This window comes from Lepidochelys kempii, chromosome 2 (genome assembly GCF_965140265.1).
Source record: "Lepidochelys kempii isolate rLepKem1 chromosome 2, rLepKem1.hap2, whole genome shotgun sequence".
Classification (NCBI taxonomy): domain Eukaryota; kingdom Metazoa; phylum Chordata; order Testudines; family Cheloniidae; genus Lepidochelys; species Lepidochelys kempii.
Window position 1 is genome coordinate 217,065,664 of NC_133257.1, and position 26,425 is coordinate 217,092,088.

A 26,425-nucleotide genomic window follows, 5' to 3' on the forward strand; every position below is an offset into this window, starting at 1 on the left:
TGACTTGATAACAGTTACTTACTGTGAATCTCTTTGTTTTGAAGATTACAGTAAAGGATCTTCCCTCTGCCTACTGCTACTCATTTACTGACCCACATATAATTACATTTGATGGCAGGTAATCATTGGATTGCTACTTTTAATTATAAGTGATTTCATGAACTTATATTAGCAACACTGTTAAATTGCTTATTGTACATTTCCCCCGTCTCCTCCACACATTCATCCCCAAAACAATAGGGATAAACATGTTTCAGCTTGTACGGACTTCATAGTAATGCTTCTATTATTTGTATTTCTAAAGGCAAGATGCTTTTCTTTGCTGCATGGCAATAGAGTGAGGCAAATTGTATTGTTCCTGTGAAGTGTGGCTGGGGAGCATGCCAGCGGAGGAATGGTGGCTACCTGTAGGTGCTCTTGCTCACTCTCTATATATGTGTACGATAAAACACACACATTTCAGGAGGATTGGCTGAATGGGAGGGGTTGAGACAGTGAACAGCCACTCCATCAGCACAGTCTCCTAGCAACTACCTATAATTTACTTAGCAAAGTGCTGTATGGGTTAATGCTATTTGAGCCAGTCATATGCCTAGCTGCCTTTCACACATCACCACAAAGCCTTTTCACACAGGGACAGAGCAGCTTCCGTGCCCTCAATGAGTGCAAGTTCTGTTGTACTTTTCCCTCTTCTATGGCATTTCTAATGCATGGGGAGGGTCAAGGCAGAAGAGAATCCATGCAGGACAAACTATGCACTGCCTGAGCACCACAGGAAAAATGTTCCCATTGGTTCTTGTCAGGGTAACAGGGCTGACCAGAAGGGAACATGTGGTCCCCAAACAAGGATGCTCATCCACATATAGTATAGAGCCACAGAGTGAACCCCGTGTAGGATGGGAGAAATGCATCTTCTCTTACCAGGATTGGGTCAGCTACTGGATGGCCCTACAATGTATATTGGGGCTAGAGATTCCTTCCCTGAGTCCAATTGTGTTGCAGCATAGTCTCACATGAGCAAAAATTTTATTAGCATGTTCTTCACAGAGGACCTTATGTTACTAGCAGTAAAAAACAAACAAAACAATGAGCTTGATTCTGTCATTCCTACTTCAGTGAGAGTTAGCTTCACAGGACACTTCTCTTCAGTGGGCAATTTAACCATGGAGATACTGCAGGATTGGGCTTGTTTGTGATTTATAATGGTATTCTCTTGCTGAAAGCATGCTGCCAAAAAGAGAGAGGCTGATGATTTGGAATAAACAATGCAACCTCTTTATTTACAAGCTGGAAACAAGAAGTACACAGCAATTGTCTTTAGTGAATCACTAGCTAATGCCTTGCAAACCCAGTAGGATGGCCATCCCAACCACATATGCACTATGTCTACTAGGTCACTGTGCATATAGCAAAAATTAAACACTATTTATGTTGTAGTTAAATTTCAGACACTATATATGTCCTGACATACTGTTAGCTTCCAAACAATCTTCCATTTGTTTAATTTAATACCGGTAAATTGAATGCTTATCCTTGTAGGAACAGAAAATTCCCTCCTGAGAAAAAAGCCACGACTTGTGTTTAAGCTAAACCATTTTTTGTGTCTCCAAGAATATGCACATTGCTGTTCTGTTGCTGTTGAGTTTGAACTGACCCTTACCCAAATCTGTGATCCTCTAAACCATTTTTGTACGTGGTATTTACACACTTCAGTAACACTCCCCACCTGACACTTTAGGCTCCTCCTGTTTAAATCATTTAACCCTTTAGAGACACGTAATGGCCTCTCTCATATCAAAAGGTTGAAAGTGCTTCTCTTGACACTGCCAATCTTTGATGTAAAACCCTCTTGTCCTCCTGGCTATCTTTCCATACATACATTCACTCCCCACTTCTACACCACCTGCCCATCCTTCCACCCTCCCGGATGTTGTTCTGCACCTCCCACTGCAGCTCCAGCGAAGTCTACTTTTAATATACTCTGATCTCTCTTATTTTAAATTTTTGATTTACAGCTCTCTTCATGTAACAAGTCATTATGCTGATTTCTAGAACAAAAAATGGTTTTTTAAATTTATTTTTAACTTTAATGTTTGGCTTACTTAGAGCATGGAGATCACTTTGTAAGGAAAACAGTAGACAGTGCAAATAAAATATTAGAAATTTGTATCTTAGAGGCAAAGTTTTTGACAAAGCATGTTGCAGCTTTTTATTATACTTGAAGATGAAGATGATGTCACATGCTTTTCTTTTGCTCCCAGGTTGTACGATAATTTTAAAACTGGAACATTTGTGCTCTATAAGAGTACATCTCGGGATTTTGAAGTTCATGTGCGCCAGTGGGACTGTGGCAGCCTTCACTTCCCAGCATCATGTAACTGTGGCTTTGTTGCCAAAGAAGGAAGTGATATAATTGCATTTGACATGTGCAGCGGTCAACTACATGAGTCACAGCCACATTTATCTGTAAAGAGTAGAGACATAATGGGAAGCAATATCAGGATCACTGAATCCTATCTAGGAAGAAAAGTCACGGTAAATATTATTTGCTGTGGTGTTATTCATTTTGGAAGGTATTTCTGCCAATTCATACTGCCAAAGCTTGTGTTATCTTCTATAGTGAAACAGTACAATAAAGCCTATCTTACAACTCTAATCCCATTGAATCAAAAGGATAAAATATCCTCCCAGAACACATGGATGAGTCCCACCGCTGCTCTTGAAAATTACATACACATGTCAAGAGGAGATTATCCTTTGAAGCCTGAATTACAAAGAAAATGTTTAGGCCTCAGTGCTTTATAATTTTAGATATTCCAGCTGCATGACAATTTTAGTAAATTAAGAACCAAGAGCAACATTTTAAATGTGGGTGGCAAAATCCGCATTTAGACACTGAAATAAAAGTGGCCAGATTTTCATTTATCTCGTATACTTCATCTGAAGAGCCCAAATATGAATCAATTAATCAATACACCTCTATAAGGTAGAAAAGTATCATTATCCCCATTCTAGGGAAACTGAGACACAGAGAGGTTAACCAGTTTGACCAAATTTACTCAGTGAGTCAAGGGCAGAACTGGGAGTGAAAACCAGGAGTTGTAAAGTCCCATCTCCTTGCTTCAGCTACTAATCCCGTGCCAGTCATCTCTTGTACTATTAATTACCATGCAAGAGTAACACTTTTTGCTCTTCTGTGTATGTACAAGCATCCTTATTTTTCCTTTTGCCTAGACCTCACTGTTTCTGATTACAGAAGAAATAAACCAGTTTAATGAAGAATGATTATGTTCTTTACCTGCTTGCTGCAATTTAATTATCAACTTTTTTTCTAATAAAGCATTTTCCACATTAAACTGACAGAAATATTGCTTAGCATTGAAGAAAACTAATTATGGGTAAAGCATTGTCACTTTATCTACTGAAAGACTGTCCCTATTCAAATCCAGTATCTGGAAATTGAAGCTAGACCAGTTCAGACTGGAAATAAGACAAAACTTTTGAACAGTGTGGATAATTAACCCTGGGAGAAATTTACCAAGGCTTGTGGTGGATTGTCCATCACTGGCAATTTTTAAATCAGGATTGGATGCTTTTTAAATGATATGCTCTAGTTCAAGCAGGAATTAATTCAGGGAAGTCCTATGGCCTGTGTTATGCAGGAAGTCAGAATAGATGATCACCATGGTCCCTTCTGGCCATATTAATCTATGAAAATATGTTATTACATCTATCCAGAAGATTTTGCTCTTAAAACACATAATTCCTTTTCAAATAGATTGCAGGGATGTTTGAACTAAAATAATAAAACTCTGAGATTCTCTTGAGTTATTCTGGAGCATTTAGGTCCAGCTTCTCATGTGTAGAAGGTGACTTTGCACCATACTACCATCAGATTCTGGTCTTAAAGCCAGCACAGCCAGCTAGAAGGTTGAGCGTGACCCCAGTGTTAGGTGATCCTCTGGTGGCACCTGTATGTCCCCTCTCCCTGGTACCAGCATACATGGAGTGACTTGATCTTCTCTATGCTTAGCTGATCTCTGGCTCCTTGTGTTTTTGGAGCAGTTGGTCCTCCATTTTATCCCTGCTAACAACCATGAAGTCCTACAGGACTACAATGTATAATATATCTGACAGTCATGAAGGTTATGTGGCCATGAAATTACCACACTGGCTTGTAGGGTTTGACTGTGAGATGCAATATAAAAATAGTTCTGGAAAAGTTAGTCAGATGAGGAGTTTAACTGCTATATACCTGGCACTTCCCTATTTGTTTCCCCTGTTGTCTGATATTTTATACCTAATAATTAGTTGTTTCTATTTGTTGTGGTAATATCAATCCCTTTTTAGATCTCATTTTCTTCTGGAGCTTTCATTCGTGCTGATGTGAGTGAATGGGGAATGAGTCTGACACTCCGGGCACCCAGTTCAGATTATAAGAACACTTTAGGACTTTGCGGCTCATTTGATGGAGATGCAGAGAATGACTACCACACTGTGAATGGGATCAAAATCCCAAAGAATTCTAATGCTCATCTTACTTTTATTAATGAGTGGAGGTAAGAAAAACCATTTACTTCAATCAAATATCAATCCCCTGCAGAAATTTCTTAATTTTCAATTCAGCTTTTCCCCTACATACTCTGAAAACTTGTCTTATTACAAAATCTTCCCAGCGTTATTGGTTGATATTTAATCACGGCAAGAAACTATAGAAATTTAATTATTTTATGGCACTAATTATTGATGTGACAAATTAATGCTTGAGGATTAATTGCCATTTAGGGGCATGGCTACACTTGCAGATGTAGAGCACTTTGAGTTAAACCCACTTTCAGAGAGCACAATAGGGAAAGTGCTACAGTCTGTCCATACTGACAGCTGCAAGTGCACTGGCGTGTCCACATTTGCGGCACTTGCAGCAGTATTGGGAGCGGTGCATTATGGGCAGCTATCCCACAGAGCACCTCTTCCCATTCTGGCGCTGTGGCTTGTGGGAAGGGGGTTGGAGGGCCGGGGCATTCTGGGTCCTGTCCCAACGCCCCGTGATGCATCAGTTTGCATCCCAGCAATCCCTGTGCTTCCATCCACATTTGGCGTCATCTTTCAACTTTTTTGTCCTGCGCGCTCTGTCTGAAGCTGCCGAGAAGTATGCTGACGAATCTCGCCAGCACGTCACGTTTGGTTATGATCCAAAGTGACATTGAGGACTCCGACGATAATATCAACTCGAGTAACGCATATGACACGAGTTTGCTTGTGGCATTCACGGACATGCTCACCACCGTGGAACGCCACTTTTGGGCTCGGGAAACAAGTACTGAGTGGTCACATCGTCATACAAGTCTGGGATGACGAGCAGTGGCTGCAGAACTTTTGGATGAGAAAAGCCACTTCCATGGGACTGTGTGAGGAGCTCGCCCGCACCCTGCAGCGCAAGGACACAAGATTGAGAGTTGCCCTGATGGTGGAGAAGCGAGTGGCTATGCAATCTGGAAGCTGGCAACTCCAGACAGCAACTGATCGGTTGCTAAGCAGTTTGGATTGGGAAAGTCAACCGTTGGAATCGTGTTGATGTGAGTTTGCAGGGCCGTTAATCGCATCCTGCTCAGAAGAACCATGACTCTGGGTAACGTGCATGACATTGTGGATGGCTTTGCAGAAATGGGTTTCCCTAACTGCTATGGGGCAATAGATGGCACGCATATTCCAATTCTGGCACCAGCCCACCTACCTTCTGAGTACATTAATCTGAAGGGGTATTTCTCTATGGTTCTCCAGGTGCTTGTGGATCACTGTGGGCATTTCATTGACATTAACGCAGGCCATTTCATTGACATTAATGCAGGCTGGTCTGGAAAGGTGCATGACGCATTCATCTTTCAGAAAACTGGCCTGTTCAGGAAGCTGCAAGCTGGGACTTTTTTCCCAGACCAGAAGATCACATAGGGGAAGTCAAAATGCCCGTTGTGATCCTTGGAGACCCACCGTACCCTTTAATGCCATGGCTCATGAAACCCTACACAGGGAGCCTTGACAGCAGCAAGGAGTGGTTCAACAACAGGTTGAGCCAGTGTAGAATGACTGTGGAGTGTGCTTTTGGCCGTTTAAAGAGCCGCTGGCGCTCTCTGTATGGGAAACTGGACCTGGCCGATGACAGCATCCCTGCATTTATATCCGCATGCTGTACCCTCCATAACATTTATGAAGGGAAGGGTGAACAAGTCACTCAGGCATGGAACTCAGAGGTTCAACACCTGAAGGCTGAATTTGAACAGCCAGAAAGCAGGGCTATTAGACAGGCCCAGCGCGGGGCTGCAAGGGTTAGGGATGTCTTGACGGAGCAATTTGAGGCTGAAAGCCACCAGTAATATCTGGTGACCTGCACGGGAGTGAAGTGCAATGGTTCCAATATTAGTAGGAATCTGTGTTTGCTACACTGATTTGCAATGCCTGTTTCTTTCCTGGGCTAAGATATCTTTTACTTTATGCAACAATAAAGAATGTTTTCAAAGCCAAAAAATCCATTTATTGAAAAGAAAATTGATTTATTGAAAAGAAACACAACTGCTTGGGAAACAGAAAGGGCAATGGGGTGGGTTGGGGAACTGTACAATCACAGATTTGCGTATGTCCTGTTATCATACTCAGCCTTCCTGTCTGGAGTGCTGTGCAATGAGTGCTGCAGTTCAGGATGGGTTTACTGCATGGTGATAGGGGTTGAGTGCAGTGGGTAAGAGTCATAGTTTTCAGGGCTGGGTGGTGAAGCTACAGATGTTGGAGGCAGCTGGTGGCGGTAAGAACCTGGATGTTGGGGAAAGTGGGTTGGAGGTGACATGGGGGGCACAAGGGAAAGAGTTTTGGGACAAGGGCTGCAGGGGTGGGCGGGCACGGTAGTGCTCCACCTGCATGGCTACGAGCGCCTGGATAGAGTCCGCTTGGCGCTCCATTATGCTTATCAGCCGATCCATGCTTTGCTGCCGGAGCACCGCGCTTTTGTGCCGGCGCTCCTCATTCTACTGGCAGATCCTCCTTTCACTGTCCTGCCACTCCTGCACTTTTTGATTTTCATTATTTGAATGCTGCATTACTTCATGCAACATGTCTTCCTTGCTTCTACATGGCCTCTTTCTGATTTTTTGGAGTCTTTTGGCCGGTAATAACACGGACGGCTGAGATCTCAAGGTTGCATCTGTAAAGGCAAAATGCAACACTTAACAGAGGCAGCATTGTTCACACCAGACAGAGCAATGATTCCCCCATACTTAAGGACAAGCACAGTCTACACAATAGCATAATTTGTCCATCCCAAAGCGAGCGCACATAACCCACGGGAGCCCCAAAATGGTGAGTAAGCACAGGGTCAAGTGTGACTGATTGTTTCACGTCTGTACTGTCCTCTGGGTTTCTGTGCCTTGGGGAGAGCCAACAGTAGCAGGTGTAGTAAGGGGAGGCCCTGAAACATAAATTCTTGTATCAGAGGCCCAGTCTGAGGCCTGAAGCCTGAACCAAAGTAAAGCCTGAACCAAAGTACTCCAAGGCAGTGTTAAGCAAAGCTGGGCTGTGAGCCAGAGGCAGGTCCCACTCACAGAAGTTGGCAAGAAAAGGTTGTTAGAAGCATGTGCACACACACACACATAACTGTGTGAGAGGAACTTGTGCCAAGACAGCATCAGAACACTCCACAGATACAACAAGGAACAGGCAGGTGCATCTTAAAGACAGGGTCAAAAGGACAACATGATGGATAGATTCGTTTGAACTAGGGGGCAGTGGAGTGTCCCGCGACTGACTGAGCTGTGTCCATTGCCAGGGAGCACAAATTCATAGTATGCCCTGTAGAGTCTACAGGGAACTATTACTGTGCTTCGTTTGACAATAAACCTGGCCGACGTTCCTTCGTACCTTACTAGAGTCTGTGGTTTTGGGAGGTTCTCTTGGGGTCTGCTGTGTTAGCTATCTGCGCAGAGCTGGGACAGCACACAGAGGGAACACTCATGCAGCCAACTGTTATCATCATCGAACAAGAGCAGAGTACCACACCGGTAGCTACCGACAACAGCAGGGGCCCGCTATACTGAACACTGTCCCCACATTTTAAACAGGAGTTCATCCTGGAAGATATCTCACTGCTGAGGGTGACCTGGGAAGCAAGGGAGGGTCTTCTACTGCAATGCGGCTTCCTCCCTGTTCCATATGCAGCTTGCCTGTGTGTGCAGCAAGGCTCCCCTCGCCCCTCACGGCACAGTGGCGCGGACAAGTTAGCCTTACTGGAACAAGGACCACAGTGGCTCTCCCGAGAAACCAGTGCAAGCGCATTGCCCAAGTTCTGGATTAGACCTTTGCAAAGATCACTGAGGCCAATTACCGCGATGTGAGAGAGCACATCAATGCCGTATTCCGCATCTAGGCATGCATGCAGCCCTAACCCTCCTCACCCCAAGAGCCTGCACAGAATAACTTCCTTCCCAAAATAAAAACCGTTTACCAGGAACCTCCTCTGGTGTTTGTCCTTCCCCAAGCACCAGCTGCCACGACTGGCTACCTTCCTCCTGGTTTGAGAACAGCTCCTGGCTGCATGCATCTAGGGATTCCCGGGTGTCTTCTTCTGCCTCAGCACCCTCACTCCAGCTTTGCTTCTCCTCCTCCTCCTGCCTTGTTGCACTGGGCTCTGAAGTGTCCATGGTGGTCCTTGGAATGGAGGTGGGGTCGCCCCCAAGTATCAGATCCAGCTCTTTGTAGAAACAGCAGGTCGCAGGGGCAGCACTGGAGCAATGGTTTGCCTCGCGGGTTTTGCGGTAGGCGTTCCGCAGCTCCTTCACGTTAATCCTGCAGTGCATCCCGGTCATGGCCCCTTTCCATCATGTCCCTTGATATCTGCCCGAAGGTATCGTAATTCCTACGGCTGGAGCGCAGCTGGGACTGGACAGCTTCCTCCCCCAAACACTGATGAGGTCCTGCACCTTGCCATTGCTCCATACCGGGGATTGCCTGGCGCATGGAGGTATGGTCACCTGGAAAGATTTGCTGAGAGCATTCCACGCCTGGCTGAGCAAACAGGAAGGGGATTTTCAAAATTCCCAGAGAATTTAAAGGGTGGGTCTGACAGTTGGTCACCTGAGGGCAGGGCAGTAGAGTTCAAAGTGATACCAGAGTGGTTAGAACAGGCATTGTGGGACACTTCTGGAGGCTGATCAAAGTGCACTAACAGACCAGGGCCTCCACACTGGTGCCGTGGCGCTCCAGCAGGGGCGCACCAAAAGTTATTCCACTTGCCGAGGGGGAGTACCAGGAGCGCTCTAGCTGCGGAGTCAGAGTGCTCTACGTGTTTTGCCAGTGTGAACAGGTAGTGAGCTAGCGCCTGGGGTTCGTTTAATGTGCTCTAACTCGCAAGTGTAGCCAAGCCCTTAAAAGGCTATTAAACAATATAACCAGGTGTACCACACAAACCAACGCATTTATTCATGCATTTTAATCATATTATCAAAATTTATTCTCATGGTTTTGTAATTTAATTAGGTCACTCAAAATTTTGAAAGGCTATATGGTGATATTCAGTATCTACTATAATCTAGGGTCCAGTGGTGTAAACAACACTGTGGACTTCTAAAATATAACAATTCAGCGACATAACAATTTGCAGTATATTCATTTTTCTTTTCCCCTTCTTTTATAGAATTTCACCAGGAGACAGTTTGTTTGACAAAACACCAAGTTCTTTAAGTTCATCCAAGAAAACACCCTTCTGTAGTTGCACAGTTGATGATCCTGGATTATATGAATCGGTGAATAAATTGGATTCTGTTTCTCAAAGAGAATTTGCTTCATCTTGCAAAGAAAGTGAAAATGTTAAGTTTCTTTCTTTGATACCAGGACTGGATGTCACTGCTGAGTATTTTAGCTCTGTTGAGCTTATCAGGCGCTTAAGCAGACGTTCATCTTCACATGAAAAGGATTCTTCTGCTCTTCTGTCCGGAGAAGACCAATCTGTTAATCAAACCAAACATCACACACAAACCCTACCACATACAGCTACAAATTCAAGGGAAGACACTGGAACAGAAAAACAAGGCTTATTGAGCTTGGGAAGTAGAAGAAATAAACAGAAGTATGACAGCCATCTCCACAAAAGACAGCCTGTCAGAAATAGATGGAAGCGCCAGCATTATTATGAATATTTTTCTGTATTTCCATTCCAAAGTCTCAGCCAAACGGACCTGGAAGGGTTTAGCTATTTTTTTCCAGAGGACCATACCCCTGACACACACCAAGAATTTTTCCCTTCTTGGCCCACACCTTCTGGCCTCACTGAGTCCAACGCCTTGGCATTATGCAAGCAGACAATAGCTAACTCTAGCATAGGCAGATCTTGCACTGCTCTTCTTGGCAGGCGGATAGAGGATACAGTAGATATGTGTTTTAAAGATCTATTGCTGAAGGATGATCTCAGCTGGTCAGAAGCAGGCATGGCCCTTTTAGAGAATGAATGTGAAAAGAGGGTTTTGGAAGAAATAAATTACAACACACAAGGATTTCAGGGGTCAATTGAAGACCTTCTCTTAGCATTAAAATGCCCCAATCTCTGCAGTGGTAATGGACAGTGTGTAGAATGGGGCTGTGCCTGTTTTCAAGGCTTTAGCTCATATGACTGCAGTGTGTTGTCTGGTAAGTAGAACTATACAGGAAGCTTTACTCATACAATGTTCTTGGGTTTTGTGCCAGACCAGCTCATTTTATTGCTTTTCTCCCCTGCTTTTGCACACTGACAATCATTCCCTACAGTGAGCCTACTCATTATCCCACAACTTCATTTCAATAACAGCTATATGTGTTATCTGTTCTGCCTCCTGGTTTCCCAAGGGCAAGCCACAGACTCAGTTTCTGGCATGTCAGAATTAAAATATTGACAACTCTCACTGAATATACAATCTAGACTACTAGCTGAGGAGAGTAGCATATTTCACACACTGTCTTCTGTCAAGGAGAGCTGTCACACATATCCATTCCCTATTTTTAACTTCTTTAAGAGCCCTGGTCATTAAGTGGCAGTAGAATACTTTTTTATTTTGGAGGAGCTGCTTCCCTGACAGCAAACTATTTTAGGAGAGTATCTACATCAAAAAGAAAACAGTTAGGTTTGGGCTGTGGACTCCTTTCCCCCATCCATTTCCATTTCTACCATTTCTGATGTTAGGGCCTGATTCTCAGTTACACTTTATACTGCCAGAGGAGTGTAAAGGTATGTTACTATAAATGAGAAGCAGACCTGACACATGCCCAGCCACTTCTTGGCAGCATGAACATTTCCTCCCCTACTCAATATCAAAAGTAGAGCTGAATAGGAAATTTGAAACTTCAAATTTATAAAACGTTCCAGTTAATTTCTTTCTTTGGTTGGATCTCTAATTTAGATCTACAAGATGTTGTACCATATTTGTATATCTCTTTCCCATATCTGCTGTATGACAGATTTCTGTCATTCTAAAATTGTATCTGAATTCTCATTTAAACATTTTAACCAGACAAAATGAAATGCTGAAGACAGACCAGGCAGGGCAATATTGTTTACTCTTTCTTCTAAGATATGTATAGTTTATAGACAGAGAGATGTGTTATGCTTTACATAACTTAAATGTGTGTTAATCAGTTAATTTGTTGACTTTCACTTACTGATCTTTACTTCAAAGGTCAGGTTCCAGAAATTACAGAGCTGGAGAATGATGGATTGTGTGATGTTCGACAGTATGACTGTACATCTGTGAGAGCTTTTGGCCAAGGTTTCAGGGAGTCACCCAGTCTGAAATGTGAAATTATCAAACTACAGGTTTGTCATTTACACAGTAATAATATATTTGAACTTTTCAGAGCACTGGGATTAATTTCTAATTGCCTGGGCAGAATAGAAGGCATTTATATTAATGCACACAGGGTCCAATCATGCAATGGAAGCTGAGAGCAAATATACTCAGCACTTTACAGTAGGCACTCAACTCCTTGTAAGACTGCCATCTCCTCAATGGCAAGAGAAATAGAAAACATAATAGGAATTTTTACAGTTGAGAGAGAGAGTTATATGAGGAAACAGCAGCCAATTATCAGAAAAGCATGCTGAGAAATATATCTGTACAAGGGTAGCCCTATGTTGGGGAGTTTCAGTAGTGACCAGGTGGTTGAAAAGAAAAGTCCTTACAGAGAAGGATAGAGTCCCGTTATTTGGAGGACAAGGCAGCTGGCTGAAGGACACCTCTAATTTCTCCAGGTTGGAGCCTGATGGTTGAAACGGCATTTTGAAATAAAATGTTTCTATTATAAAAATGGAGGTGCAATTTTTGCCACACTGTTGGGTAAAATACAGCAGCTATTTAATAATAGTTTAGGACAGGAAATTAAGAATGTTTGTTATACCAATAAAATAAAAACCAGCAGGATCTTATTAAAGGGGAAAAGGCAAAATACCACATTTATTGTGACTACAGAAAGAATCATAGTAAGCAGTTGGTTATAGCTATAACATTCCATTCAATCTCATATTTATTCACACATTCATTCACACACACACACACACAGGTTCTGCAAGGTTGTTATCATAGTTACCAGCCTTAGAGTTGCTCATGTCAAGCCACTGGCCAGGTGGCCTGGACATGAGGAGGGAGCAGGGCCTTGTCAGATGCTCATCTGATGCTCCTGGAAGTTGGTTTGCAGACTCAGACCCCCAAAGTTCTTACTTTCTAGAGTCCATTTTTATAGGAATTTCTTCCTATGCCAGTCTATGGGAATTGCTTCATCATGCTGTTGCTGAATCAGTCAGCAGATAGCACATTCCTGACGGCTCCGTGCTGCTAGATGTTATCTTGTTTTTTGGTTCTCCCATTCTTGAGGCTGTTGGGTGGATTCTAGTCTGCCCTCCAGGGGTCCTCTGGTGATTTCCACTTGACGCCTTCTTCAGCCAATGGACACTGGATTCTTAGGCTGGCACCTCCCTGATCATTCAGTTATTATCCACACCAAGCATCCATCCACATACATCCTCTGTCTCTATTTTAATCACAATTGTTAATACAACAAAAGGGCGGGGAGTCTCTGGGTGCTGTTTCTGTTGTTACAGAGTATTGCTTTGAGTCTCTCTCTCTGTGAATTGCTTTGAGAACAGACTCTGTCTTAGAATGTACTAACTCAATTAGCAGCTTGCAAGTTTCACACATAGAGGGAGAGAAACAGTACCAAAAACCAAGAGACCTCTTAATTAGTAATACCCTGGAATTTAAACTATGGGGAATCAAACTCATTTGTGATTTTAATACAGAACTTCTTTAATATGATCCAACATACTGTAACACATGTTAATGAAATTACAAGAGGAATTTAGGTAGACAGAATGCTCGAATTGCCCAGGACACCTGATTAACTCATAAATATTGGAAAGCCTGAAGTCGTCATGTTGCAATAAAGAGTTGGCCTCTTGATCTTGGACTAGAGACTGAGAAAGCTCCAAAGTAAAATTGCTTTTCACTTATGTGGGATTTTGTTTGGAGTGTATTCAGTGGGAAACTTTCCTTTTTGAGACAAGAAACTTTTACTCAACTAGTTCCTACAGATGCTATGATTGTTTTGACAGATTATAGAATGCAGGCAATAGCTATTTCTTGAGCACAACATGGATCCACTTATCTACATGTTGGTTCAAAATGAGAAAGTCAGCAGCAAATTTACACTCCATTAGGTTAAAAGCCCTTCAGATCAAGCCCCCAGTGAGGCAATTATTGAGAGTTCGCTTATCACAGTTTGATATGTCTCACTCTCACCTCATGGCAAGGTTTTCCGTTATAACACTCTCTGTGGAAGCACATTTGCTTCCCAGCTACAAAATCTTTATCGTAAATCACTTTTATTGACACTTCTAGCACTGACCTGAGCTAAGTTAGAAAATGAGCCCCACTGCTAATATTTGTACAGGATCAGGCTTGATGGGGAATCTGAGGTATTGTCCTGAGAATACCAAGTATTGGAATTTTTTTTACTTTCGGGGCTATCTGCCCTGTATAATTACAGTGGTATAAATTAGGAGTTACCCTGTTGTCAGAGTTGCAACAGTGTAAAAATTGGTCCATTGGAACCAGCCCCTCTGTGCTTTGGGACAGACCTACTTGCTCCTACGTCACCTAGAGGAATCATTTTAGCAGGCATCTCATTAATGAAGAAATATTTAGCTAAACCTGGAAAAAATTCTTATTCTTCACTTTCTCACTTCTGGTTAAAGGCCAAATCCATCCTTATTCCCCAAGAGGGTCAATCCTGATAGAGAGCAGGAAGGAAGTGTGTTTGGTGCATGGTGGAAATAAAGATGACTCTGGGGAGCTTGCATAGGAGTATTCCACACTCCCAGGAGCAGCTAGGCACTGCTCTGTAGGGCAGCAATCTGTGCCATAGCAGGAGATTTTGGGGGCCATGACAAGTGAGTCTATGATTACACAGATACATTGGGGAAATTTACTCAGGTTTGGTAGGGGGCGAGACAGTTTAGCCCACAGAAGCAAAATACAGAGTAAGATTCAGTCTAATTTGCATGAAATTGTACATGCACGTAGACCTGGGAACATACTTTGTCTCAATACCCCTGACATCTTGCTTTGTAATTTAAAAAAAAATTAACATGTTTCTGTAGCAAATTCATACCTCTGAATTCCCAGGATTGGTAACAAAAAGACTCCTGTGGAAAATGTCTGCTTCAGATTTCAAAGGTTATCAGGGTAAATGCTGTCAAAATTGCACTTTTATTACTATTTCTATTAGCTTTTTTTCCTTCAGTGTAATTATAGATTAATCATTCTTGCCACATTCCTTTTAAAAAAGGAAGTCAAGAAAGAAAGACAGAATATCTTTATATCAGAACCAAAATAATTCATATATGGGGAAAAAAACAATTAGCAAAATAACAGTCCAATTATATTGGAAAAAGGTTAACTGTTTAAAAAGTCAAGTTAAATTTGACCCATGATGAGATTTCCATCTTTACAGCAAAAGAGATTTTGTGTGAGGTTATTTTTGTGTGTGTCAGACCAACAAATATTTAATATTTTTGTAAAAACAAATTAATTCGGATACATTGTGAACCATCTCTTTCAGTGTGTCTAACTATTTTGTATTAAACTATGTGATAGGTTCATCTGATCATACAACTAATGCATCTAGTTATTGTCAAGCTGTCCTATAGTGACTCAAGAGTGTGAGTACCAGTCTCAGGGGAGACAGTTAGAAAGCCTGGCACAAAACCCAAATTTGTTGTGAGATGTACACTTAGATTTCACCAACAAATTATGAAGTGCAAACTCCTCAGGCACTATAACAACCTTAACATGGAGTCACAGACAGTCCCCTTGGGTAATCCTCTGTCTTGCCACCTCGGTAAGCTTAACTTTGTGACAGATGGTCTCTTATACCACGGATCACAGCAATATTCAGGTTACTCCGAGTCCCAAAGGACCAATCAGTTACCTCAGGTAAGACGGTGCTTGTAGCCAGTCCTGTAATAAACTATCTAAAGATTTATTATATGGGAAAAGGAACTGCGAGAGTTATTTTCAAGTTTAAAGTAGGTAAACATACATACACAAATGAGTTACAATCTTAAGTTTCCAAAGTAATGGTAGCTTCTAGAATAAGCAAGGTCTATATGTCCTTTAGGGCTAACCCTAAAGCACTGGGGATCTTTTGCATATGCCTAGTAATCCTGGCCTCCCAGAGTCCAAGCAACGTAAAGATACAGTTCCTTTTGTTAGGGGTTTTTATTCCCTTCCTCCTGCTGCTCTGAGGGGAAAACTCAGCTGATGGAAGGAATCCACTTGCAAGCCTCATCTTTATGGAGGTGGAGAGAGTAAACAACAAAGTCTTCTTTCCTCTTTAATGTTCCACTCTAGTCCATCTGATGTTGATGGGCCTTCCTTGTCGGCCAGAATGTAACACTTTCTGTTGGAAATCAGCATTTTACACTAGTTAATGTCTCACTCTCCTGTCTGGTGATTTACACAGTTACAGAGTCTTACAATGCAAATACTCAAATAATATCTTATAATATGCGATACAGATATTATAAGTGAAATTAATGCATGCAGCAGCTTACAAGCATTCTATAAAGTCTAAACCTTCTTATAATTCTAATACCTCTTTTAGCAATACCAACACACAGGTGAGCCGGACAGGTTCCAGCTGTGTATTTGTCATTCAGTGGAGACATGGGGACCATGGCATGAGCTGGCACTTGATCTGCAAGCATCACAGTTATGAGTACAATTCTGTATTACTCACTCACAAAACCCTCCCACTGATGTCAAGAACAGTTTTGTCTGACTAAGGACTTCAAGACAAGGCCCTATAGCATTATCATCTCTGTTCCATTATATTGGACTCTAAGGCCAGATCCTTGACTATGGCCAAGGACCGCACACTGTTACTCAGCATAGGGATGTACAAAGGTAGCTTTAAACAGCATTTGTGGCTCCTCGAGCCAAGGACAACTATAAAGTGGGTTGGCTCCGTGGTGAAGTTTAGAAGAGCTTAATGGCTGGCAGCCAATAACCCAGAGGGGTTGATATAATAACTAGGACTCAGGGAAGACCCAATCCCATTCCCTTCACCCCAGCCTTGCCCACATTCTGGGAACTGGGAGGAGGGGCGGTTTAGGCACTGCTTTTCCACCTCTACACTACTAAAGAAGCTCGGCGCCACAAGCTTGCATGATCCTGGCCAGCTGCTCCAGCTTTAGATCCATTATCTTCTGGACATGTGGTACCAAATGGCCTCACTGCAGGGATGAATCTGGGCCTTCAGTTCCAAATTAGCACTTTTAATTAGACACAGAAGACCTAAGCTAAGACATAAATTCATCAATAAATAATCATACTTAGCACTTCCATAGCACTTCACCTTTCCAAAGTGTGACTAACCCTAGAAAAGACAGATGTATTTTAATAATGTTCTGTACATGTTCTCTGTTATAAACATGTTTTCAGAATGCATTGATATGAAAAAACAGGCATTCTATCCTTTAATTTAGTACAGTGACAGTAAATGGATCCTGGGAGAACCTGTGTTTATGCCATCTGCCTTCCAAAACACAAGAACGGTCGATTGCCAACTGCCGACTGATGGTCAGCAATCTGATGTCATGGATCAGGTTGATGACAAACCTATTGCAAGGTGGCAAATCAAGGTACCCATAGTCCTTTCAAATAGCAATTTTGAGATACAATTATTATTATTAAAATGCAAATTGGTATTTATATGTTGCCATTTGTGAAATAGTACTAGAATCTTTGCTGGATATATTGGTATAATTTATTGCATTATTATTGTAAAATCTTACAGATTTCTAATGATGGATTCATTTATAGCAATCCTAAAACAATAACATTATTTGATGGAGCTTGTCAAACATGTGAACCACAGGCAAATGGGTTATGTACATTAAAGGTATGTGCTTCATTATTATTTATGCTTATTTTGAATATTTGCGTCTTAGTTTGAGCTAGGAAACAAATATAAAGGCCAACTGAGTTCTTGGAAGATGTGTAATACATGTGTTCACACCATAGACTATTATTTGTTAAATACTGCTTGCCTCACTCAGACAGAGTCAGATTCAGATACCCTTATTCATTTGCGCATCCGATGAAGTGAGCTGTAGCTCACGAAAGGTTATGCTCAAATAAATTGGTTAGTCTCTAAGGTGCCACAAGTACTCCTTTCCTTATTCATGGTGAATAATGAATCGTACTTTATTCCACAAATAGTTAATTCAACTATTTGTGAAGTAAGGGACCACATACTATGAATAAAAACGGGTATCAGAATCTGTCCTACAAAAGCACGATTGAAGTTAAAGTAAGTCTGTTCTTGTGAGCAAATTGGCCCTAAAATAGCTTCATCCATCGTGTCCCTTCAGATAGTACTCATGAAACCAATTAGATACATAAACTGCTGTAGACCCATGCATGGACCCATTCCATGGAGCGTGGAATTATGCACATAGGTGAGGAGCCAGATGATGATAGCGCCATCCATAGGCAGGCAGGAAAGGGAGGGACAAAGAGCTTCTTTCTACTTGTGCAGCCTACACATGGGCATTTCACAACTGAGCACAGAAACTGCTCTGTTGGTGCACCCACAAGAGTGGAGGAAGTAAGGCCATGCACCTCCCTCACTCCAGACCAGCAGCCACCGGAGAAGTCTTGCAATGAGGGGAGCAAGCTGAGCAATCCTGCTTTGCACCAAGCCAGTGAGGACTACTGTCCACCTGTGCCCCTGAGCTTGCTCTGAGAGGATGTCGCTATGCACCACCAGGCCCTTCTAAGACAAGTAGATAAATACAATATTCTAGCTCTAAAGGTGTTCCTGGCATTCATGGTCAACTGCAGAAAAGGGTGAAATTGAATGAAGCACAGGTTTATCTGCTGCAGGCCTCCACCATCCAGGCTGTGGGGCTTGGATGGGGGCATTCAGATAATCAATAAAGTGAATTTATTAAAATTCAGTTTTTCCTTCTGTGACATCACCTTAGTATTTCCCACTTCAGCAAAATAGTACATTAGCTTGTGACATCACAAAGACCAGGGACCAAATTTATCCCTGGTGCAACTGTTCATTTCACTGACATTACACCAGGGATAAATTTGATCCTAGAAGTCTTAAGGCTGTGCATGCAATGGACAATGTCAGTGTTGTCATAGAATGATGCATTTTGAGATATCTTCAAAGAATCAGGAAGTTATCAGGGGAAAGTGCAAGAAGTGTATACAATATTATAAATCAGATGTCCAGGTTGTAACAGTGGGGATTTTTCATGCACAAAATTTACAAGCGCAGATTTAGATATTGGGATGAGGCAGCTTTGAAAATGTTGCCCTCAAATTCATTCCCAAACAAAAATGAATACTTTATTCAATTAAATTGTTAAGTTAGAGTAGATTTTCTTTCTCTGACATTTTACAGTACATAAAGATTTATTGTTTGAGAACCAAGAGAAAATCGTAAACATTTAATCAATTACATTGATATTTCTGTTAAGGAGAAAACATGCAACATAGATGGCCTCTGTTATGGGGAAGGAGATACAAATCCTACCAGCCCATGCTTACTCTGCAGACCTGACATCTCAAAGTTAACTTGGTCAGTTACTGAAAGTAAGTTCAAATTTGTCCTGGAGCCTCTCACAGGAATTAGGCTGATACCTAATGAAGTGGTGGTGTTTCAAAATTGTGTTGATACAAGCAAAATATTGATTATGACTTCTGTTAAACGGTGCATGTGAAATGGGCGCTGACTACGACCCTGATTCAAAGCCCATTGAAGTCAGGGGAAAGATTCTATTGACTTCAGTGGGCTTTGAATCAGGCTCTTAGTGCACAAACTTGCACATGTGAGCACATGACCAGATTGGTACCCGTGCACAACTCTGGTGACCTGATACATTTGCAGTAAGTGGAGGCGAGTGCCTATTTTCACACACAGGACTTAATGAAAATCAGTCCATTATTCAATAATATATTCTCACCATTCTCTGTGCATTTTGTTCTGCATAGTATGATCTTGGGGACAGCAACCTGTTAAATGTTTGACACACTTCACCTACTGTACCATGTACACTAACAATATAGAAATCGACTTAATGATTACACGTTGAAAGAATAGTCACTGGTTGTTTTCAGATACAATTAAAAGAAAAAATAAGTAGGAGAAAACTAACTTCATAGGGTCTTAATATACATTTATACAAACTGAGTTCCACAGTGCTGCTGAAGAGGGCTAGGAGCTCATGAAGATGCGGTGCCCTTATCCACTCACTGAACTGCTGTAGACCGTATCTCCTTTCTCTCTCTCTCTCTCCCTCCCTCCCACCCCATCATGTGCATGGAGCATGACAGCTACTGCAGCCCTGGGGCTTTAGTAATCCCCTTAGAGCTGCTTGTGAGGGAGGGGGAGGAGAAGAGGAACCAGATTAAATGAGGAGCCCAGTGACAGTATACCAGAAATTAGCTGGTGAATAGGTGGGGAGTTGGAGCTAAGCCCTCTCTGTCTTCTGACAGTCTCAGTGAGGAATTCCTTGGTACCAACGGACCCATTCCTGACAACAGGTGTCTCCGTTTATGTGCAGTGATCTAGTTCAGACTCCTCACTTTCACTGACTCCTTTGCTGCCACTCAGCCATTGAGAACCTGCCTGTCCCACTGGAAAGTCAAGGTTGGCACTAGATTCCTGATGTCACTCTCCCACTTCTTAGTGTGTGCGCAACATGCCTCAGCTGGCACATGACCAGGATTCATCACCAAATTTGGTCCGCTAGTTGGTTCATTAGCTTCCCCAGCCCGGGCCAGGTACTGACAGGGAGTGCGACATGAACGCTGATCCATGCCTCCCTACTCCCCACTCCAATATATGAGTAGGAGGTAGAGTCAGTGACTCATGGGATGGGATCTCTACAGCTGCTGCTATGCGTGGCCTTGCTCCATGGGATTCACTTAGTTCTTTGTGTGCTGAGGCCCCAGCTAGGCTATGGATCTCAGTCAGGACTGCATACCTGCTTGACTTACTATATACTCTAATTTTGCATCTTGCATTCTGACAATAGAATATTCTGTTTTGAGATCTACTAAAGAACAGCACTATATAAGAACTGGGTATTATTATTGTTTTGCAGAATAGGCATGTGCAGGATAGAATTTCTAACTAAATTTTCTTTCACATTTAACAAAATAACTATTCTGAGGAGTTCTATGTAATTTATCTAATGTGATTGTGGAAAGAATAATTTAGATAAGGCCCCAGTTTTCTGCTGGGCCTCAAATAGTCCAATATTATTGTGCCTTACAACAATACAAAAATGTCCACAAACATTTGTGCCTTTAACTTTGTAAACATAAATGATAGCAAATGGAATTCTAACTACCTGATATATTTCTTCAGACAGGCTGTTGGATGAATAACTATCTTTTACATGCAGGGTCCCATCACTGTGGTATTTGATCACAGACTATTTTCACATGAAATTTACTGTGGACATGAAATCCGTTTTTGTGCTCATTCACACGACTATCTGCAGGCTCAAAATTGCAATCACATAAATAGAGTTCATTTCTGAAAATGTAGTTCTAAATGTGTATGTTCTTTAACAGAATCTCATAGTTAAAGAGCATCATCTTCAAGTTAAGCCATATTCAGCAAGCGGTCTGCATGCAGAACTCCCATTGATGTTAGTGGATCTGGATCTTAGTGGCAGAGTTTTTCATTCAAGTTGCTCAAGAGGTGACACTGCTCTTGTCCCATAAGAGACGTGATAGATAGATAGATTCCTCAAGGAAAATGTAAACCATTTCTGGGCTTTGTGGAGTCTGATACTTTCATTTACAAAATGTAATTCAAGTGCAGGTTTATGTTCATATTTATAGAGAATCAAAGTATATGTCCAGGTGGTTCAAGGGGTTTGGGGTTCTTTGTACATTCAGATAAAATAAGCTTTCTGCAATATTTTTTCTATATAATAAATAATTGGGTTATAAGCTTTGTTAAAGTTATGATAAAAGGGCCTTTTTTTCTGTGCCATTTAAGTACCATTAAAGTTAAGAAGAATTAATTGCATTCATCAAAGTCAGAATAGACTCTTTTGAAGAAAATTTTCCCTTTTCATATTTATAAATATGTTTTAACTGTTGTTTAAAAGACAAAATGTCTACTTTGTTGCAGACAATGAGCCTCCTGTGCTTCCAACTTTGCAAGGCACACTACAGACATTTTATGGGGAAAATTTTGTGTACCAGTTTATGGCATCAGATCCAGAAGGCTCTGCCATCCTTTTTACGTTGGATTCCGGCCCTCAAGGTGCCAGCCTTTCCCCTTCTGGACTCCTTATATGGAAAGCTGTGGCAAAGAGTTCACAGAAATTGACATTTTCTTTGACAGATGATTGCAATGCTGAGACTATAGTAATAATAGAGGTAATAAATATTACAGTCAAACAATCCACACTAATTCCTAACCTATAAGATACCCAGTGACAAAACTAATTGGTAGTTCATAACCAGTAATATGTTTTTATTGGGCTTGTCTTGTAGGTCAATGTGAAATCGTGTGATTGTTTAAATGGTGGGTCATGTGTAACAAATACACATTTCCCATCTGGAAGTGGAAAATACCTGTGTGTCTGTCTGCCTGGTTTTGAAGGTGACCTCTGTCAAGTGAATTTTGATGATTGTAAATCTAATCCCTGTGGTATTGGCAGATGTGTTGATGGGATAAACAGCTACTACTGTGAATGCACACCTGGGCTGCAGGGTAAATTATTATTTTTCTTTTTTCGTAGATAACAACTTTTAATTGTTTTTTACTTGTTTTTACTTTACTTGTATAGATTGAAATTAATTTGTTGTGATAATATGAAGAAAAGTATTATACTCTTGTGATATAATACCAAGTACTATATTATATTCAGCGACTTTAATATTTTTCTTGCATCTGTGTGCATAATCTCGGCTATATGACACTATTCTGTCAGAAAAACTATTCAGCTGTGAGTCTCACCCCAGCTGACTCAATCTGTAAGGCCAAATCATAATGCTTATGACTGTAATAAGTTGTTCACTGGCCACTGCAGACTGAAGAGGCTGACCTAATAAAGATCATATATATTGGGTTTAAATTTTCTTCTGTGAATCAGTTGCTCTGATATTTGAAAGAAACAAAAGCATTCTGCCAAATTCTTTTCTCATTTACACCTGCACCCGCCCACTGAAGTCAGTGAAACAGCATGTGTATAACTGAGGGCACAATTTGACCCCAAACAAGTATAGTTACTTGCTGAGCGTAAGTAGGTATAGGAAATCAAAGGATTTAGGGGAAGATCTTGCAGCCTAACTAGAAGTCCCTGAATCAATGGAACAACTGCATTTCCAGTGTGCAAAGGAGCAGGATGCAGGGATTCTACGCAGGAGGTCTGTATACTCTGTAGCTTGTGGGGCACAGCATGAGCATCCCTGTGCTTCAGCATGGAGGAATGGTTTATAAGTTTGGCAGTGGATCCCCCAAGTCAGATCTGTGAATCCATTCAGAAATCACCATCCAATTCTATCTCCCTTTAAAAAGGACGTGCAGAGCATGCCGGAACATATACTTGTTTATCTGTGCTCATATTTTTTATTCATTTCAAACACAACACAGGTAATCATTTTTGTGCTTTTTAATTATAAGAATGATGAGTCACTCTGACTATATTAGAGACTAACAAATTTATTTGAGCATAAGCTTTCGTGAGCTACAGCTCACGAAAGCTTATGCTCAAATAAATTTGTTAGTCTCTAAGGTGCCACAAGTCTTCCTTTTCTTTTTTTGCGGATACAGACTAACACAGCTGCTACTCTGAAATCTGACTATATTATAACAAGTGATTAATATTGTGGTTGATAATGTCTGTTAAGAGCAAATGATCTCACACTTTCTTCCCCAATTCAGCATTGCCATTAAGCACATAAATAGTGGGTTTGACTTCATTGGGACCATAGACATGGTTAAAGTTAAGCACATGCTTAAGTGCTTTGCTGAATTGTAGCCCACAAAACCCTCCCTCTATGTATATTCTACAATAAGGAAAATATTCACTGTTTAATGGAAATACGGTTTAATGGCAGACCTGCAGAATTTGTGCAGTTGGTACTTATATGTGGAATTTGTTTTCTATTTCACTGCCCACATAAATTCCACTTTATTTAAATGTACAGCCAAAGTTAAGTAAAGTGATACTCTAAAAGTCTGTATTTCAATTTAGGTAGAGATTTCCAAGAAGATATTGATGAATGTGCATCTAAGCCTTGCTTCCCTGGAGTATTTTGCTTCAATACTTTTGGTTCCTATTTTTGTGGTCCATGCCCAAAAGGTCTACATGGAGATGGGAAGATATGCCTTGGTAAAATAACCTTTCCCTATAATACAGTAATCACCTTACATTAGGAGTCTTTGGTCTGTTGCATATTTCAAACAATAACATATTAGAGTGCTGACAGGTATCTTGTATACTTTTCATCAAAATGTATCGTTGCTAAGTCAGATATTAGGTTTATAATTCCCCTTATGTGACAGTAGACAGCTAGACCAGATACACAGCTGGTAAAAATCGAAGTAGCTCTGTTTAATTCTTTGGAACTACACCCAGTTTTCACCAGCCCATTTATCTATTAAATGCTTCTTCAGATGTTTAGAAAAAGGAATTGTAAATATTTTGCAGATATTTAATATTATAGAACTAGGATATTTCCCATTAACACACAATGTTTTGTTACCATGTGCATTTATTGACCAAATATCCTAGTTATTTTTTAAGAAATCTAATTACATTTGTTCAAATCAAACAAATAACTTCCCAACGTGCCTGCAAGATTATGTAATGTTGCAACTACTGAATAATTCAAGTTTTGTTATGGTTATGTTCTTTTTCAAAAACTACTGAGAACCCTTTTCCCCCCATCCCGTTCATCTGACCTTTCAGAATCTTGAGGTATTTTATTTTACTAGCATTTTAACTCTGCTAACGTTTTATATGCAGTTGAAACAAAATTGAAAAGTGACGTTCCCTCACATCTTTTGGTTCCGGAAAGCTTTGAAGATGTTTATGATGAAAGAGAGGATGACACTGAAGAAATGGGAAGGAGTGAGGGTGAAGATTACATTTTTCATGAAGAAAATGGAATTGCTGATGCACATACTGATGAGAATGTATCTGGCAAGTAAAGCTACCAGTCAATTTTATGTTATTCACATGAATTTTTAAGATTAAAAGGAAACCGAATATATTCGTTAGTTGGGCTGCATTCTTATTCCTATTGTAAAATGTCAACATCAAAACATCGCTTAGGATAGCAAAGTCACCTGATTGATACTGTAATGAGGGGCAGGGTACATGTTGTACTTTGTGTGCCTGCCTAGTGCTGTACACTAGATAACACGTGGACAGGGAGGGGACATCTGTTGTGGGAAACAGACAGTGGTTTATGGTATTATACTGAGTGCCATTTTAATCCTTAAACGAAATACATAGGTGAGGAGTATTGCAAATGAACTCCAAATTCTAACCTCAAAAACTCCTTTAACTTTTATACCTGGCTTTTCAACTCTGTGCCTTGTCAAGCTACGTTCTCAGGAAATTTCCTGGCCAGTTCAGCCACCAGTGTAAGCTGCCTCCGGACTGCTGTGGCATCTGCAAAGGCCCCATACAAGCCATTTTGCCAGCTCAGTTTGATGCTCTGGTTGTACTCCCTTCCGCCCCCTGTATGCCCTCTCGGACCCTTGTAGGACAAGAGGGACTAACAGAAGGTGGCCAGGGGAGTAGGAGAAGGTCACTTTCCATTCACTTTGTGCCACTCTCAGAGAGGCTCAAGATCTGACCCTTTATCTCCATGCATATTAGGAAAAATTCAACCATTCAATTACTAGAAGTGGTTTTCAGGACCTCTGTGACTATACATTTTACACATCTGCGCACACTACATCCCAGGCTATGTTATTTAAATCCATGAACAAATCCTTCAGCTTGTAATACCTTAAAATGATTTCCTTACTCTACTTAATGTTTAATCAGGACAATTTTAATTAACTGAAATCTCAGTTAATTGAAAGGCTTTAAGAGTTCACAGCCAGCAGATGATACTCTACTGAAACCTGTAGGGTATATCTGCATTGCAATAAAACACCAGCGGCTAGCCCACATCAGCTGACTCGAGCTTGCAGGGCTCTGGCTGCAGGGCTATGAAATTGCAGTGTAGACATTTGGGCTCAGGCTGGAGCCTCTGCTTTGGAACCCTCCCACCCAAGCCTGAATGTCTACACTTAAATTTTATAACCACACAGCCTGAGCCCCATGAGCCTCAGTCAGCTGACACGGGCCATCCCCAGATGTTTTGTTGCAGTGTAGACATACCCTGAGTGAGCCCAGCTAGGAACCTATATAATGCCCATTTGGACCTAATAAACATTTATCACTGTACAGTGAAAAGAGGAAAAGATTAAAATTGGAATATGCAAAAAATTTAAATCAGAGGGAATTATCTAGTACAGCGGTCTATTATAAAACACCAGTGTACAGTATGCTTGCCAACAATCAGTCTTGGTGCAGAGAATCAGTAATGGTTATTATATCAAGACTTGCAAGCTAAAGATATGGTGACAGCTCTACTTTCCAGATGTAAACTTTGTTGATAAACATGCGCTCTTACACAGGACTTTGCCTCCCTGAAGTTGATATTCATATTCAGCTTCGTAGCTTTGTAATAGGACTTGCTGAAATATTTGTATTTGTTTTTGTCTGTCAAAGTTTCTGATGGATTATAAGCATGAACTGGTGTGCGGAGGCAGAGTTTTATATTGCAAAAATATCAAATAACTTGGAACAATA

General features: G+C 41.2%; 1 protein-coding gene across 1 annotated transcript in view; it reads left to right on the forward strand.

The window, feature by feature from the left end:
* Window positions 1-26,425, forward strand: part of VWDE (von Willebrand factor D and EGF domains) — a 76,532-nt gene that overhangs the window by 38,553 nt on the left and 11,554 nt on the right. The window contains exons 9-20 of the mRNA XM_073329669.1: window positions 45-118; window positions 2,262-2,535; window positions 4,351-4,559; window positions 9,677-10,665; window positions 11,688-11,824; window positions 17,051-17,206; window positions 17,362-17,466; window positions 19,061-19,175; window positions 21,733-21,983; window positions 22,101-22,320; window positions 23,807-23,944; window positions 24,581-24,757. Of these exons, the coding sequence (XP_073185770.1) occupies window positions 45-118; window positions 2,262-2,535; window positions 4,351-4,559; window positions 9,677-10,665; window positions 11,688-11,824; window positions 17,051-17,206; window positions 17,362-17,466; window positions 19,061-19,175; window positions 21,733-21,983; window positions 22,101-22,320; window positions 23,807-23,944; window positions 24,581-24,757 (2,845 nt within the window). The remainder of the gene's footprint in view (window positions 1-44; window positions 119-2,261; window positions 2,536-4,350; window positions 4,560-9,676; window positions 10,666-11,687; window positions 11,825-17,050; window positions 17,207-17,361; window positions 17,467-19,060; window positions 19,176-21,732; window positions 21,984-22,100; window positions 22,321-23,806; window positions 23,945-24,580; window positions 24,758-26,425) is intronic.